Below are 13,964 nucleotides of genomic sequence, written 5' to 3' on the forward strand. Positions count from 1 at the left end.
TTCTGCCCTCACAGAACCAACAAACTTTCACACAGGAGGCTTTTCCTGAACTTAAAGTTCTAATCTCACATATCTCACCTAGACAAAGCTTTTATTGAACACCTGAGGATCATTTATTTGAGCGAGATAACCAGGATAAACCAAATGCAAAGGTTCAGACACACAACTCCTTTGCAGCTTAGGCACAGAAAAAAATAAAAAAGAACCAGAGCTGTGTCAGATCCCTCTGAAGGATATGCCGTGACCTTCTGCCCCTTCTTGGTCCTTACCCAAATTTAACCTTGACAACTTTTTTTAAATGTCTGCCTGAAGGTAAAAAAAGTTCAAAGTCTTGCTCTCCTCTGATTTTTTAAGTTGTTCTCAAGGACAGTCAGCTCTTAATTATTCAGTTGTTGGACACTCTGTGAAACAAAACAGGTTTTACAAAGAAGGTGAAGTGTTATCATAGAATCATGGAATTCTTGATTTGGAAACAATCCATGATGTTTGAGTCCAGATCCCTGCTCCTCGCAGGACTACCTACAATTAAACCACCTGACTTACAATGTTGTCCAGGCACTTCTTGGCCTCTGGTAGGTTTTGTGCTGTAACCAGAGGAGCTGCTCCAGTGCCCAAACACCCTCTGGGGGAAAAACCTCTTTGAAAAATACAGTTAATTTTACAGAAACTGTAATTGCTAAAATATATATTTTATCTATTTCCCCCTCTGACAGCTTCTATGTGAACTGAAATACCTGGTACTTTCAATTTCATATTTATTCAACCTTTTCTATCTTGAAAAAAAAATTCCTACCACATAAAACTTGCTATTTATTACTGATTTGCATCTTATTTAGTTTCTTCAGTAGCTTATGCATAAGGAAAAACTTACTTAAAATACAGTGTATTTTGACCACAGTGAAAGCAGTAATTCTGAGTTACATGAGTTTTCATGAAGTTAACTATAGATTTTTAATATTTAAGAAAATTTAATATATGAAACTTAAATATAAATCTGATTTGCCACAGGGCTGAAAGGATGTGACCTTTTGAGTGTGAAAAACCTCTTCACTGGACCAGGTTGTTAAAAGTTTCAAGTCTTAAAAAAGGAAAGGTGTTGCATGAAACAGCATTTTTAATATTATCTGTTATCTAGATTTACCTCACAGAAAAAAACCCTAAGAGAATTTTTGTACTTCCTAATGAAACTCAAAGGCTCTTAAGTGTTATTAAAATACAAGGAGGAAAGGAAATGCAGTTATAAGGAAGTTATGGCCACATTGTGCTGCTTTGGCTTGATTAACCTCAAGTCTTGGTCACTGTTGTCTCAATAAGTTGAACCTTGATTTTGCTCTATTAATTTAAATATTTCATTGTAAATATATCAATAAATACCCACCATCATTTGTCTAGCACAGGTAATTTATTTAATTATGACTGATTTCACAACCACTACTCAGCTGGGAATAAATCACTTTAACTTTGGCAATCTACAGAGCCTTTCTTCTTCTCTGCACTGGCAGCGAGCTACACTGCAAACTTCATGTGTCTCACTGCACGGATTTAAAAATTAAATTTCAAAAATTGAAATTAATATTTTAAAATTGAAATTAAATTTAAAGGCAACAGCAGCGACAGCTCAGTCCCTGGCACCCCTAGGCCACTCCTGTGTTTGATGACAAGAGTTCCAAGGGCGCTGGAGAAGGTCACCAGCACTGATGTGACCCTGCCCTGGCACTGCTGAGGTCAGAGGGATTTGCTGGAAGCTGAGGCAAGCTCTCCATTAAGACCATTGTCCACAGGAAACTGGGAAAGCAGGAAAAGCTGCAGGAATGCAGCAGGTGCCAAGACAAGCAGGGAGTGTTGACAGAAAGCCTTGGTGGGTAACAGGACGGAATGACCTCTCCTGCCATGAGTGGGGACAAGGTCATTGACACCCCTCAACTTTGGCACAGCCTTCACCCCTGACAAAGATTTTTCCCTCATTGGAGCTTCCAGAGGCTGATGTGACATCCTTATCCCAAGGGAATTCTCCTCTGGGACTGGGCAGCTGGACACACTGTGATGGTGCTCACCGGGGTTTTAGGATGAGGGAAGAGACGAGGATCTGACCCCACGTTTTAGAAGGCTTGATTTATTATTTTATTATATATATTACATTAAAATGATACTAAAAGAATAGAAGAAAGGATTTCATCAGAAAGCTAGCTATGAATAGAAAAAGAAAGAATGATAACAAAGGCTTGTGGCTCAGACTTTCTGTCCAAGCCAGCTGACTGTGATTGGCCATTAATTAGAAACAACCAACATGGGCCAATCAAAGATCCACCTGTTGCATTCCACAGCAGCAGATAATCAATGTTTACATTTTGTTCCTGAGGCCTCTCAGCTTCTCAGGAGGAAAAATCCTAAGGAAAGGATTTTTGATAAAATTGAGACGCAGAACTCAATACTCCAAACACAGCGGCTTCATACCTAAAATTCCCACTTTACAATAAATTCACCACAAATACAGGCAACCACTTTGCAGGTTATGTTATTGAGGGTGTGATTGACTTCAGCTGGATTTGCCTGTTGTCTATCATTCCTCAAAAACACCTCTCACTTCAGAACTCATTGGACTTCAGTGAAAAGGCTGTCAGAGAGAAATCCTGGCCTGTTCCAGCACCGGTGTGGCCAGCAGGATTATTTCCAAATCAAGAATTCTGTGATAACACTTCACCTTTTTTGTAAAACCTGTTTTGTTTCACAGAGTGTCCAACAAGTGGATAATTAATTAAGAGCTGACTGTCCTTGCCAACAACTTGAAAAATCAGAGGAGAACAAGACTTTGAGCTTCTTTTACCATCAGGCAGATATTAAAAAAAGTTGTCAAGGTTAAATTTGGGTAAGGACCAAGAAGGGGCAGAAGGTCATGGCATATCCATCCCCTGTGCCAACACTGCTGAGGCACCTCGGGATCATCTCTGGGTTCCTCAGGATAACAAAGCCATTGAGGGGCTGGAGTGTGTCCAGGAAGGGAACAGAACTGGGCAAGGGGCTGGTACAGAGCTGAGTTTGGCACTGGGAACACTTCCACTGTGGCAAGGCACTGGAAATGGCCCACCCCAGATTGTTGGGAATACAGTGGGTGCAGCAAAAACCAGGATTTATCCCATAAGAAAACTTTTCAGGAGTGCAGTATGATGCTGAAAGAAATTACAAATACATTGCTCTAACATGGGAAAAAGTTGTGAGTTCACACACACCAGTGATTTTTCTTTTTCCCCCGGGAATGAGAAATACAAATAAATACACGTACAGGAGAAAGGCAGTCAGCCCTAGTTTACTCCTTCAAAACCACTTTAGTGAAATTCCTTACAAAAACGCGTACTTTTGAAGGGATTTGCTCAGGTGGAGGGTTTTCATGGCTGCCACAGCAGCTCTGTGGTGTTGGAGCATCTTTTCCATCCTTGTGCTCTCTTCCCAAGGATGGGGCCCCGCTGCCCTCCAGTGGCAGCAGCCACCAGAACAGATCCGCGTTTTCCTCTGCTTTTAGCCCCTTTAGGCCCAGATACTCAGTGAAATTATAACTCTAAATAAAGTTATTTCTAGGGAAGGGGAGATCTGCCAGGGCAGCAGAACCTCGCTCTGTGAAGGAAGATTAACGCTGAGCCTCCAGCCCAAAGGGATTTCACTGCACACCCTGTTTGTTTTCTAGGAGCAGATTTTGATAGATTTCTTTAAGATGTTCTGGGGAGCAGCTTTGTCCTTCCAAGACCACAAAGGTCAGCCCAGCTGTCATCACTGCTGGCTCTTGGCACACAGGATTTTCCCTCTGCATGACCTCCTTGGGGCCTCACCTGTTTCATAAAGGAGACTGAGGAATGCTGAAAAAGCAAATCTTGATGCTTCTTAAAAATGAAAGATTTTTGCATTCAGCCATGCTCCTTCCATGTCACCTCCCATCCCTATATCAGGGCTCCAAACAGAGCTGTACTGTGCCATGAAAATAAGAAAAGCGTTTATGAAAAGAAAGAATTTATGTTCATTTTTAATTCAGCTAAGAAAATTCAGCTTTGATTTTTTTCTCTCTGTAGCTGAGTCCCTTCTCCCTGACAGGACAAAATGAGGCAGAGCTGGAAGCATCCTTTAGGATCTCAGAGGCCATGGTGGTGTTGACCATGACCCAATGTCAGAGACAACACTGGAAGCTCTTTTCTTGCTCTGGGGGCTACAAGTCAGAAACAGAGAGAGCTGCAGATCTGAAACATCCTGAGGGATCTTCTCCCAAGTTAAAGAGAAGTCAGGAAAATGAGAAAAACTGCTTCTTACATGAGTAATTTTGGCAAACAAAGAGAATTTGTTTGAGGCTTGCCTGCCACTTCTAGGATGCTAATCTTTTGGCACAATCCTCACATCAATTAATCAGGTTAATATGGTTGTAAATTGGAAAATGTCCTAATGGGTGGCATGAGAATCCTTACCAAACAGCCTAATCCCCAAAAGTAAATCACTGCTTCCTGGAACAGCCACACCACCAAGACAGGGCCACAAAGGTGCCCAGGGAGTGTTTGGGAAGATCTCAGTCTGGAACAGCTCCCTGAGCTGGATCTCCTCATCCGGATGTCTGGATGTACCCTGAGAAAGGAAAATCCTCACTAAATCCCTTCCTTGGCATCCACCTGGAAGGTCAGGGAGGGGCATCAGGTTGCACAGAACCCATTGGGTATAAATTGTGCAGCTGTGCTGGGCTAGAACAGACTGCCCCCAACAACCATGGACCTTCACGTGCGTCTCACCTGGCTGCTTCTGCTGAGCTCCACTCTCCTGGCCCAACCAGGTACGCCTTGAAAACCTCTTTGATTTTACAGAACTGTTACTGAATTATTTCTGAAATGTTACAGAGTTATTTACTAATACAGGCTGGCTTGCTGGGAAGTGGTGGCAAAGATTCTCCTCGAATATTGCTGACGAATTTTATACCGTAGAATTGACGGTTTGTCTTCTACTTCAACGATTCAGTCCAAATCCATAGGTTGTATTTCAAAATGCATCTCAAAATGTGTGCATTTAAAAATATGTATGCATTTCAAAATACATAATACAATTTATATAATATATGAAATATTATATTAAGATACTGTATTTTGAAATATAACCTTCATATTTCAAAATATGAAGGTTACAGACTGAAGAAGGCTGAAGAATATTCCTTTGTGTCTTTTTCACGAGGGAAATAGCTTGTGGAAGTTGTTTTCTAAATGTTCGTCATCCAATTTTCTAGTTTTAGTTGAAATTATTCTATACTGTACATTTTAAAATGTAGAGAAAGAGGGGGAAATAAACACAGAGCAGTCTGCCAGGCCCAGGTGGAAATATGCTCTCCATGACATGTTCCTTCAAACTTACTATCTTGTTAGTTTGAATGGGATAATTTTAACTTTATTTATCACCACAGGCACCATGAAAAAAGTCTTGTCAACCACTTACAAAAAGAGGTGGTTTCACAGAAAGATCAAGGGCTGGGTGTATTGAATCATTTACAAACCAAGAGTGTGATGTGTTACTTCAGGGCTAATACATTTCCTTCTCTGCCACAGCAAGTGGAGCCTGGTGGGACCAGGCACAGACGGACCTAAACTCAATATGGGAAAAATTTGCCGAGTGGATTAAAGAAAAATTGGACCCCAAAGGTAAGAGATGTGCTCCTGAGTGTGAACGTGCCCGGCAGATGTGCAGAGCTCCCCGAGCCAGCTGTGGTGAGCTGTGCCTCAGCAGCACAGCCAGCCATCCCCCACCAGGGTAGATCAAGCCCTGCAGGCAGCAGAATCCATGGAGATTCAAATTTAGACACCAGAAATTCAGCTATAAATAAACAAATTGAGATTTAACCTGCCAAATTTTGCCTTAGTTCCACCAGAACCACAGCTGAGAGTGGAATCTGGAGGGCACCGATGCGCAGGGAGGGTTGAGGTTTATCATGATGGAAAATGGGGCACGGTCTGTGATGATTATTTCAATATGAACAGTGCCAACGTTGTGTGCAGACACAGCTTCACTGTGAGCAAGCTGTCTGTGTCCTGGGACTGTCTTACTTTGGCCAGAGTGGAAAAGTTATCCACTTGGATGATGGGCAGGGTAGAGGAGGTGAATCCCACCTTTGGGAGTGCCGGCATGCCAGCTGGGGCAAGCACAACTGTGCCCTCAATGAGGATGTTGGTGTCATCTGCTCACGTAAAGATAAAAATGATAATGAAAATAAAATGCTATAAAATAAGAAAAAAACTCATTGGACTATGCTGTTCACCGTAAATGCAAGAAACATCAGGGTAGAGCTTGGAAATCAGGCCAGGGCTGAAAAGTGGAGGTGAGGTGCTTCTTCTGTTTAAGTCTGAGTGATTGAGAAGCAAAAGGATGCCTTGCACAAAATAACAAAATAGGACAGCAAGCCCTGGGTATGAAAACAGTGAAAAGCAGGTAGTTCAGGACCACTTTAACCAACAACTTACAGCCAACCCACACGACAACAAAGAGTAAGGAGAAAATAGAGGCCCATCCAGTTGTGAAGCATGTGTGAGTGGAAACAAAAATAATTCTTGTCATAAATATATAATATAAATAACTGCCCAATAAAGTAAACTCTTGCTCTTTTTTTGCTGTTCACAGATGCAGTGCAGTCCACTGTTGCACCGACAGGTAAGGCTGAGCTTTTGGGACAAGAGTCCCAAAATTAGCTCTGTAAAGGGTCTCCCCAGTGCTCAGAGCCGAATTTTTAATTCAAAAAATAATGTGATTACAGCTCCTTGGAAGACAGTTTTCTAGAAAGCACATGCTCTGAATTACAAGTTATTGCTCTAAATTACTATTTATTCACCCACTGCAAAATTATTTCTTTCTATTTTCATTATTTCTTGGCACTGCTAGTACAAACTGTATTTACCACTTACCTACTAATAATTAGTGAAAACATGAGGCAAGTCTTTACACTCCAGGTATAAGTTTCTGATTTTTTTTTTTTTTTTCTGAAATAATCATAATATCCTGAAAACCTGAAAGTACAGACTCTCTTACTGTTTCTTGGGATTTCTAGGTGTTAATTATGCTCTTCATAATCCACAGAAGAGCAAGTGTTAAAATGCATTTTTCTACCGTATAGAATCACGAGTGTATGTTTTATTATATGCAACACAAAAATCAAAAGCTGGTTCCCGAAACCATTTTTCCTTAAGGTTTTAACACAGGTTTTATTGCTGCTTGCAGCCACTTAATTTCTCACTCTTTCAGCCTCCCTGCCTTCCACCACCACCGCAGAGGAGAGCAGGACATCAGAAATCCCAATTACACCACAGACAGGTTGAGGGCGTTTACAGAACATGCAGCAGGTCCAGATAGACGTGGCTGGGACAGGACTTCAGTGGAGAAGCCAAAATATGCTGCCAAATGAGCATCTCTCAGCGCAGCTCGTGTTTGTCCATGGATGCGGTGCCAGCAGGCAGGCGGGAGCTGTGGGTGCTGTGGGCAGAGCCTGCCGTGAGGATGGAGCACATTTTGAGCCCAGAGGAATCTGAAAGCATTTAAATTCATCAAGAGCTGATTCCAGCCTTACCTGAGTGCTCTTTCTCTCTTGTTCCCACATTTCTTCCTCTTTCTCACAGCCTCTGCAAGTACTTCAGCACCAAACCTGATACCTGCTGCGCTGGAAGCAGATGTGACAACCCCGGCTGCAGAAATCCTTTCCACACGGGCTGGAGGTGAGATACAGGCACAATGCCATAAAGTCTAATTGCAGTGCTTGAGTTTGATCAAAATGGATTACATTGATAGGGTTAAAGTAAATTAATGAACCTCAAAATCAGTCAACCGCTAGCTCATTGTCTCAGTGAAGAGTTGGGGAGAGAGGCTGAACCAGGCAGTGTTTAAAGGATGGGAAAAAACAAACCCAAGCCATATCCCTTAAATTACAAGGTATCGCAGAAAAATTAGGCTCTATCACTGTTCTAAGCCCTGATTTCCTACAAACAGGAAATGCTGTAGGTCTCAGAGGAGAAGTATATAGTTAAAATGCAGACAATATTTAATTTCACCTTTTTGTTCTGTATTAAGTAAAACAGCATTACTCTGCTGCTTATGCTATGGGTTTTGGTGGAAAAAACTATACATTTAAAACTCCCATAATATTTAATTTAATTTTTTCTCCCACAGCAACAGTCTCTCCTGCTGAACCTGCAGATGCAAACACACGTAAGTAAAATACCATTACTGTGGTGTACTTGCCATCAGTCTTTAAGGGAAAAAAAAACCCTTTTACATGCATATAAAATTTAATTTCACCTTTTCTTTCCACAGCAACAGTCTCTCCTAATGCTGAACCTGCAGATGCAAACACACGTAAGTAAAATAGCATTACTGTGGTGTACATACTATCAGTCTTGAGGAAAAAACTATACATTTAACAAGCACATAAAATTTAATTTCATCTTTTCTTCTTTTTCTCTCTCACAGCAACAGCCCCTCCTAATGCTGAACCTGCAGATGTAAACACACGTAAGTAAAATAACATTACTGTGGTGTATGTAGTATCAGTCTTGAGAAAAAATTATACATTTAAAATGCATATAAAATTTACCTTCACCTTTTCTCTCTCACAGCAACAGTCTCTCCTGCTGAACCTGCAGATGCAAACACACGTAAGTGAAATAGCATTACTGTGATGGATATGCTATCAGTCTTAAGAAAAAAAATATACATTTAAAATGCATATAAAATTCAATTTCAACTTTTCTCTCTCTCAGCAACAGTCTCCCCTACTGCTGAACCTGCAGATGTAAACACACGTAAGTAAAATAACATTACTGTGGTGTATATAGTATCAGTTTTGAGAAAAAATTATACATTTAAAATACATATAAAATTTACCTTCACCTTTTCTCTCTCACAGCAACAGTCTCTCCTAATGCTGAACCTGCAGATGTAAACACACGTAAGTAAAATAACATTACTGTGGTGGATATGCTATCAGTCCTTAGGGAAAAAAGAACCATTTAAAATGCGTATAAAATTTAATTTCACCTTTTCTCTCTCACAGCAACAGCCTTTCCTAGTCCTGCAGCAGTAGACATCACCACTAGTAAGTAATACAGTGTAACTCTGGATTATTTGCTGCCAGTTTCAGAGCAAAAACATAAATTTAACATTTAATTTCACCTTTTCTTTCTCACAGCAACAGTCCCTCCTAGTCCTGCACCAGCAGACATCACCCCTGGTAAGTAATAAAGAGTAATTATGGCTTAAATGCTATGGGTGTCTGGAAAAACAATACATGTAACATGCAGAAAATATTAAAATTCACCTTTTCTTTCTCACAGCAGCAGCAGCATCCACTGCTGCACCAGCAGACATCACCCCTGGTAAGTAATAAAGAGTAACTATGGCTTAAATGCTATGGGGGCCTGGAAAAAGAATACATGTGACATGCAGAAAATATTAAAATTAATCTTTTCTTTCTCACAGCAGCAGCATCCACTGCTGCACCAGCAGACATCACCCCTGGTAAGTAATAAAGAGTATGGCTTAAATGCTATGGGGGTCTGGAAAAAAAATACATGTAACATGCAGAAAATATTAAAATTCACCTTTTCTTTCTCACAGCAGCAGCAGCATCCACCCCTGCAGCAGCAGACATTACCCCTGGTAAGTAATAAAGAGTAACTATGGCTTAAATGCTATGGGTGTCTGGGAAAAAAATACATGTAACATGCAGAAAATATTTAAATTAATCTTTTCTTTCTCACAGCAGCAGCAGCATCCACTGCTGCACCAGCAGACATTAGCCCTGGTAAGTAATAAAGAGTAACTATGGCCTACATGCTATGGGTGTCAGGGGAAAAAAATACATGTAATATGCAGAAAATATTTAAATTCATTTTTTCTTTCTCACAGCAGCAGCAGCAGCATCCACTGCTGCACCAGCAGACATCACCCCTGGTAAGTAATAAAGAGTAACTATGCCCTACATGCTATGGGTGTTGGGGGAAAACAATACATGTAACATGCGGAAAATATTTAAATTCACCTTTTCTTTCTCACAGCAGCAGCAGCATCCACCCCTGCAGCAGCAGACATTACCCCTGGTAAGTAATAAAGAGTAACTATGGCTTAAATGCTATGGGTGTCTGGAAAAAAAATACATGTAACATGCAGAAAATATTTAAATTCATTTTTTCTTTCTCACAGCAGCAGCAGCATCCACTGCTGCAGCAGCAGACATCACCCCTGGTAAGTAATAAAGAGTAACTATGGCTTAAATGCTATGGGGGTCTGGAAAAAAAAAACATGTGACATGCAGAAAATATTTAAATTAATCTTTTCTTTCTCACAGCAGCAGCATCCACTGCTGCACCAGCAGACATTACCCCTGGTAAGTAATAAAGAGTAACTATGGCCTACATGCTATGGGTGTCAGGGGAAAAAAATACATGTAACATGCAGAAAATATTAAAATTCATCTTTTCTTTCTCACAGCAGCAGCAGCATCCACTGCTGCACCAGCAGACATTAGCCCTGGTAAGTAATAAAGAATAACTATGGCCTACATGCTATGGGTGTCAGGGGAAAAAAATACATGTAACATGCAGAAAATATTAAAATTCATCTTTTCTTTCTCACAGCAGCAGCAGCATCCACTGCTGCACCAGCAGACATCACCCCTGGTAAGTAATAAAGAGTAACTATGGCTTAAATGCTATGGGGGCCTGGAAAAAAATACATGTGACATGCAGAAAATATTAAAATTAATTTTTTCTTTCTCACAGCAGCAGCATCCACTGCTGCTGCAGCAGACACTACCACCTGTAAGTAATGAAATGCTGCTCTGGTTTCCATGTTGAACTGTCTGCCATGCTCTGATCATGTATTGACTGCCTCCCTGCCTCCATAACAATATAATCTCATCAGTTAGAATTGGAGATAGTCCCACCTGCCTTTCCTTTGGCTTCCATATTATAATAAAGGAGTAAAAGGGAAAGGGGAAACAGAGAAAAACTGGCCCTGATGAAAGCCTGAAGGGGCAGGCACCCTACATCAATACAAACTCAGATTTGCACCTGGTCATCCCATTCCCAGAAAATTATCCTTCCTGCACCTCCCAGAGCTGCATCCCAATCCCTGCACACTCTGGGATGTGTTTGCCATGGGAGTGGGCAGTTTCAGGAACCCCCAGCCCTCGCCAGCACACGGCACTGGGCAGACACTGCACGTCAGAATCTTTATCCCAGCCCCAAACTGCACATCAGAATCTTTATCCCAGCCCCAAACTGGTGTTCAGCAAACAGCCCAGGCTCCCAGAGCTGTGCCATGGTCAGGGATGGGTTTTCCTCCCACTCTGGAACATTGTCCAGCCCTTAAATGAGACCTTGAGTCTCCTGAGGTTTGGGTATCTCTCACCTGCCCAATGCTGGGAAAGCAGTTTTTAACCTGCAGTTTTGTTTTCTCTCATGTCTCTGATCAGCCCCTGCAGAAGACACAACACCTGGAGCAGCAGGTGTGTATGACTTGAGTGTATTGGTCAGAATTTCAGGATCAAGCATCAGCTTGAGTGAAATCCTGCTCCACTCCCCCTTGCCAGCCCTGGCTTTGCCCCCACAATCATGGAACAGACACTGAAGGGTGGTTTTGTTTTCTCTTTGACAGCCACAGCTGAGCCCACCGCAGCTGAAATCCCAGGTATTTATTTCTGGTCCTTCCTGCAGCTGTGGGGAGCACGGCACTGTATTTCATGTGGGTCATCCATGTATTAGAACATATACAATGTTTAATTTTCTCTCTTCTCACAGAGACAGCCTCACCTGCTGCATCAGTCCCTCCACCTCCTGAAACAGCAGCCATTGTCACTGGTAAATGAAGCACACTTACCCTGCTTTATACCCTTAATTCCCCACCAAAGCTGGGATCTGAGATGTGCTGGCAAGGCTCCCTGTCTCCATGTATCATCTCATGGAATTAATATTGAAATTTGGGGATAATTTCTTTGGCTTCCATAAAAATTGAGGAACCTGAATTGTTGGTATTGATATGGGAGTTTGATATTGCTCTGCTACAATTCCAGTTCTAAGGAACTGGAATTCACTGAGGCAGACACACCACACCAACATAAATTCAGATTTCCTCCAGATCACCTCACTCCTACAAAGCCAGCCCCCCTGTATTCCAAATCTGCATCCCCACTGGAAGTTGGGGCAGTGGGAATCCTTTTGACATATTCAGTGGTATTTGCTTTGAACCTTAGTTTTCCACAGTGGGCTTTGTCTTTTGAAAAAACTGAATTGCAAATTCTGCTCCCTAGTTGATAATGCTCTGCCCCAGCTGCTCACAGAGCAGGGCCAGGGTTTATTTTAGAGTCTGCCCATAGCAGCCACACTTTGATAAAAGGCACTTGGCTGCTTTGGTAAAACACACACAAGAAACTGAACTTCAGGTGCCAAGCAGACATTTGAGCATGGGGTTATTGCCTCACACAGAGGGATAAACAGAATTAAATCTGGTTCCCATTAATGCCAGTAATATGTCACATGTAGTACCCAAGCCCCCACACTTTCCTTAGTATGAAACCTTTGTCCATGACAATTCTATTCCCCAGAACTGCTGCTAATAATATTCCCTAGTCCCAATGTGTTCTGCTCATTACAATGTCTATTAACTGATGGCCTAAAAGCACATCTTTTCCTCAATCAGCTCACTTTTTAACCTTTTTTATTTTCATTTAAAGCCAATCCACAGACAAACGCAGCAACTACAGGCTCAGGTATTTGATTCTTTCTTCTTTTTGATGACTTCTCTTCCTAAGGGCAGGATACCCTGGGTGAGAGATGTGAGCTGGGAAGGGCTGGCAGAGCTGGGAGGTTGATGTGAGCTGGGAAGGGCTGGCAGAGCTGGGAGTTCATTGGCAGAGGGGATCTGAGTGCAGGGCATGCGGGAGAGGCTGGATGCAGGCACAGGGATTGGGAATGCCACAGCTCAGCCAGGGATCACACACTGCTTAGGCAGGGCTGGCAGCAGAGCCATCCTCAGTGGTGAGTGCCAAGGGGATGATCTGGCCCAGGTCTGCATCGTTTATGGTCACAAACCATTTGAGATGTTCTCCCATAGCCTGCCAGCTCTGCCCACCCCGTGCCCTGTGCTCTGGAGGGCTCACAGGCAGAGACTTCTCATGATCCTGGCAAATTCCTCCTCTTCCAGGAGAGAACAACACCAAGGAGTTACCTCGGGATTAGGTGTTAGTTGTAGGAGGGAGAAATGAGCTTTTTGTGGGACACCATCAAAGAGAGAGAAATTAATTTCCTCCCCACTCAGCTGCCATTCCAGGCCCACATTTAAATTAGCAAAGCAGGCCAGTATTTAAAATACATATATAGTAAAAAAAAAAATGCAGTAAAATACCTGCTGCATTCTGCTCTGTGTTTACTTCTGGTTTCTCAACATTCAATTCCTTCCCCTGCAGAAGAGCTCGTTCCCCTGCCTAACTATGTGAAGCTGTTGTTGCTGAAATACCTAAACCGCCTGTGCCAGCCAAGGAGACCTGGGATGCCAGAAGTAACACTGGAAGGGTAAATATTTATTCATGCATGAATAAATGTTATTTATTCATGTGAGATTCCCCAGCCAAGCTGGGATGCCCCAAAGATGATTTCACACCATTTTGTTACACCCTTCAAGTGCTCAGCTACAACTTGATTTGACTACTCACTCATACCCATACTTCCAATTACTAATCATACTAAAATTTTGCAAAACACCATCATTTCTTGGAAACAGACAAACATTCTTGGTGCATGTCTGTTGATCCAAATGTCCCAGGAGCCATTCTTGCTGGAGTCACTGATTTATGGCACCAGATGATGCTGGCAGGGATTCAAAGACACGTCAGAGGGGCTGGGATGCTGCCCAGGGGAATCCTTCATGGACAGCTCTAAGCTTCCAAAAATTCAAATTCCTTCTTTCCATGGCTG

General features: G+C 42.1%; 1 protein-coding gene and 4 long non-coding RNA genes across 5 annotated transcripts in view; 3 read left to right on the forward strand and 2 right to left on the reverse strand.

Moving 5' to 3' along the window:
* DMBT1 (deleted in malignant brain tumors 1) overlaps positions 1–13,964 on the forward strand; it is a 61,124-nt gene that overhangs the window by 34,391 nt on the left and 12,769 nt on the right. The window contains 11 exon segments of the mRNA XM_074544199.1: positions 5,562–5,654; positions 5,873–6,009; positions 6,012–6,195; positions 6,628–6,657; positions 7,617–7,712; positions 8,464–8,505; positions 9,047–9,088; positions 9,182–9,223; positions 9,901–9,945; positions 11,793–11,852; positions 13,457–13,562. Of these exon segments, the coding sequence (XP_074400300.1) occupies positions 5,562–5,654; positions 5,873–6,009; positions 6,012–6,195; positions 6,628–6,657; positions 7,617–7,712; positions 8,464–8,505; positions 9,047–9,088; positions 9,182–9,223; positions 9,901–9,945; positions 11,793–11,852; positions 13,457–13,562 (877 nt within the window).
* LOC141729714 (uncharacterized) lies at positions 7,740–8,349 on the forward strand. The gene is made up of 3 exons (XR_012581154.1): positions 7,740–7,926; positions 8,164–8,202; positions 8,308–8,349. It is a non-coding gene; the product is annotated as an uncharacterized LOC141729714 (long non-coding RNA).
* On the reverse strand, positions 8,473–9,975 carry LOC141729717 (uncharacterized). Its single transcript, XR_012581157.1, has 3 exons — positions 9,594–9,975; positions 8,588–8,630; positions 8,473–8,487 (listed from the first exon to the last, which is right to left on the reverse strand). It is a non-coding gene; the product is annotated as an uncharacterized LOC141729717 (long non-coding RNA).
* LOC141729713 (uncharacterized) lies at positions 8,514–8,941 on the forward strand. The gene is made up of 3 exons (XR_012581153.1): positions 8,514–8,648; positions 8,754–8,795; positions 8,900–8,941. It is a non-coding gene; the product is annotated as an uncharacterized LOC141729713 (long non-coding RNA).
* On the reverse strand, positions 8,733–9,150 carry LOC141729715 (uncharacterized). The gene is made up of 3 exons (XR_012581155.1): positions 9,031–9,150; positions 8,878–8,923; positions 8,733–8,777 (listed from the first exon to the last, which is right to left on the reverse strand). It is a non-coding gene; the product is annotated as an uncharacterized LOC141729715 (long non-coding RNA).

Source organism: Zonotrichia albicollis, chromosome 7 (genome assembly GCF_047830755.1).
Source record: "Zonotrichia albicollis isolate bZonAlb1 chromosome 7, bZonAlb1.hap1, whole genome shotgun sequence".
NCBI classification, from domain to species: domain Eukaryota; kingdom Metazoa; phylum Chordata; class Aves; order Passeriformes; family Passerellidae; genus Zonotrichia; species Zonotrichia albicollis.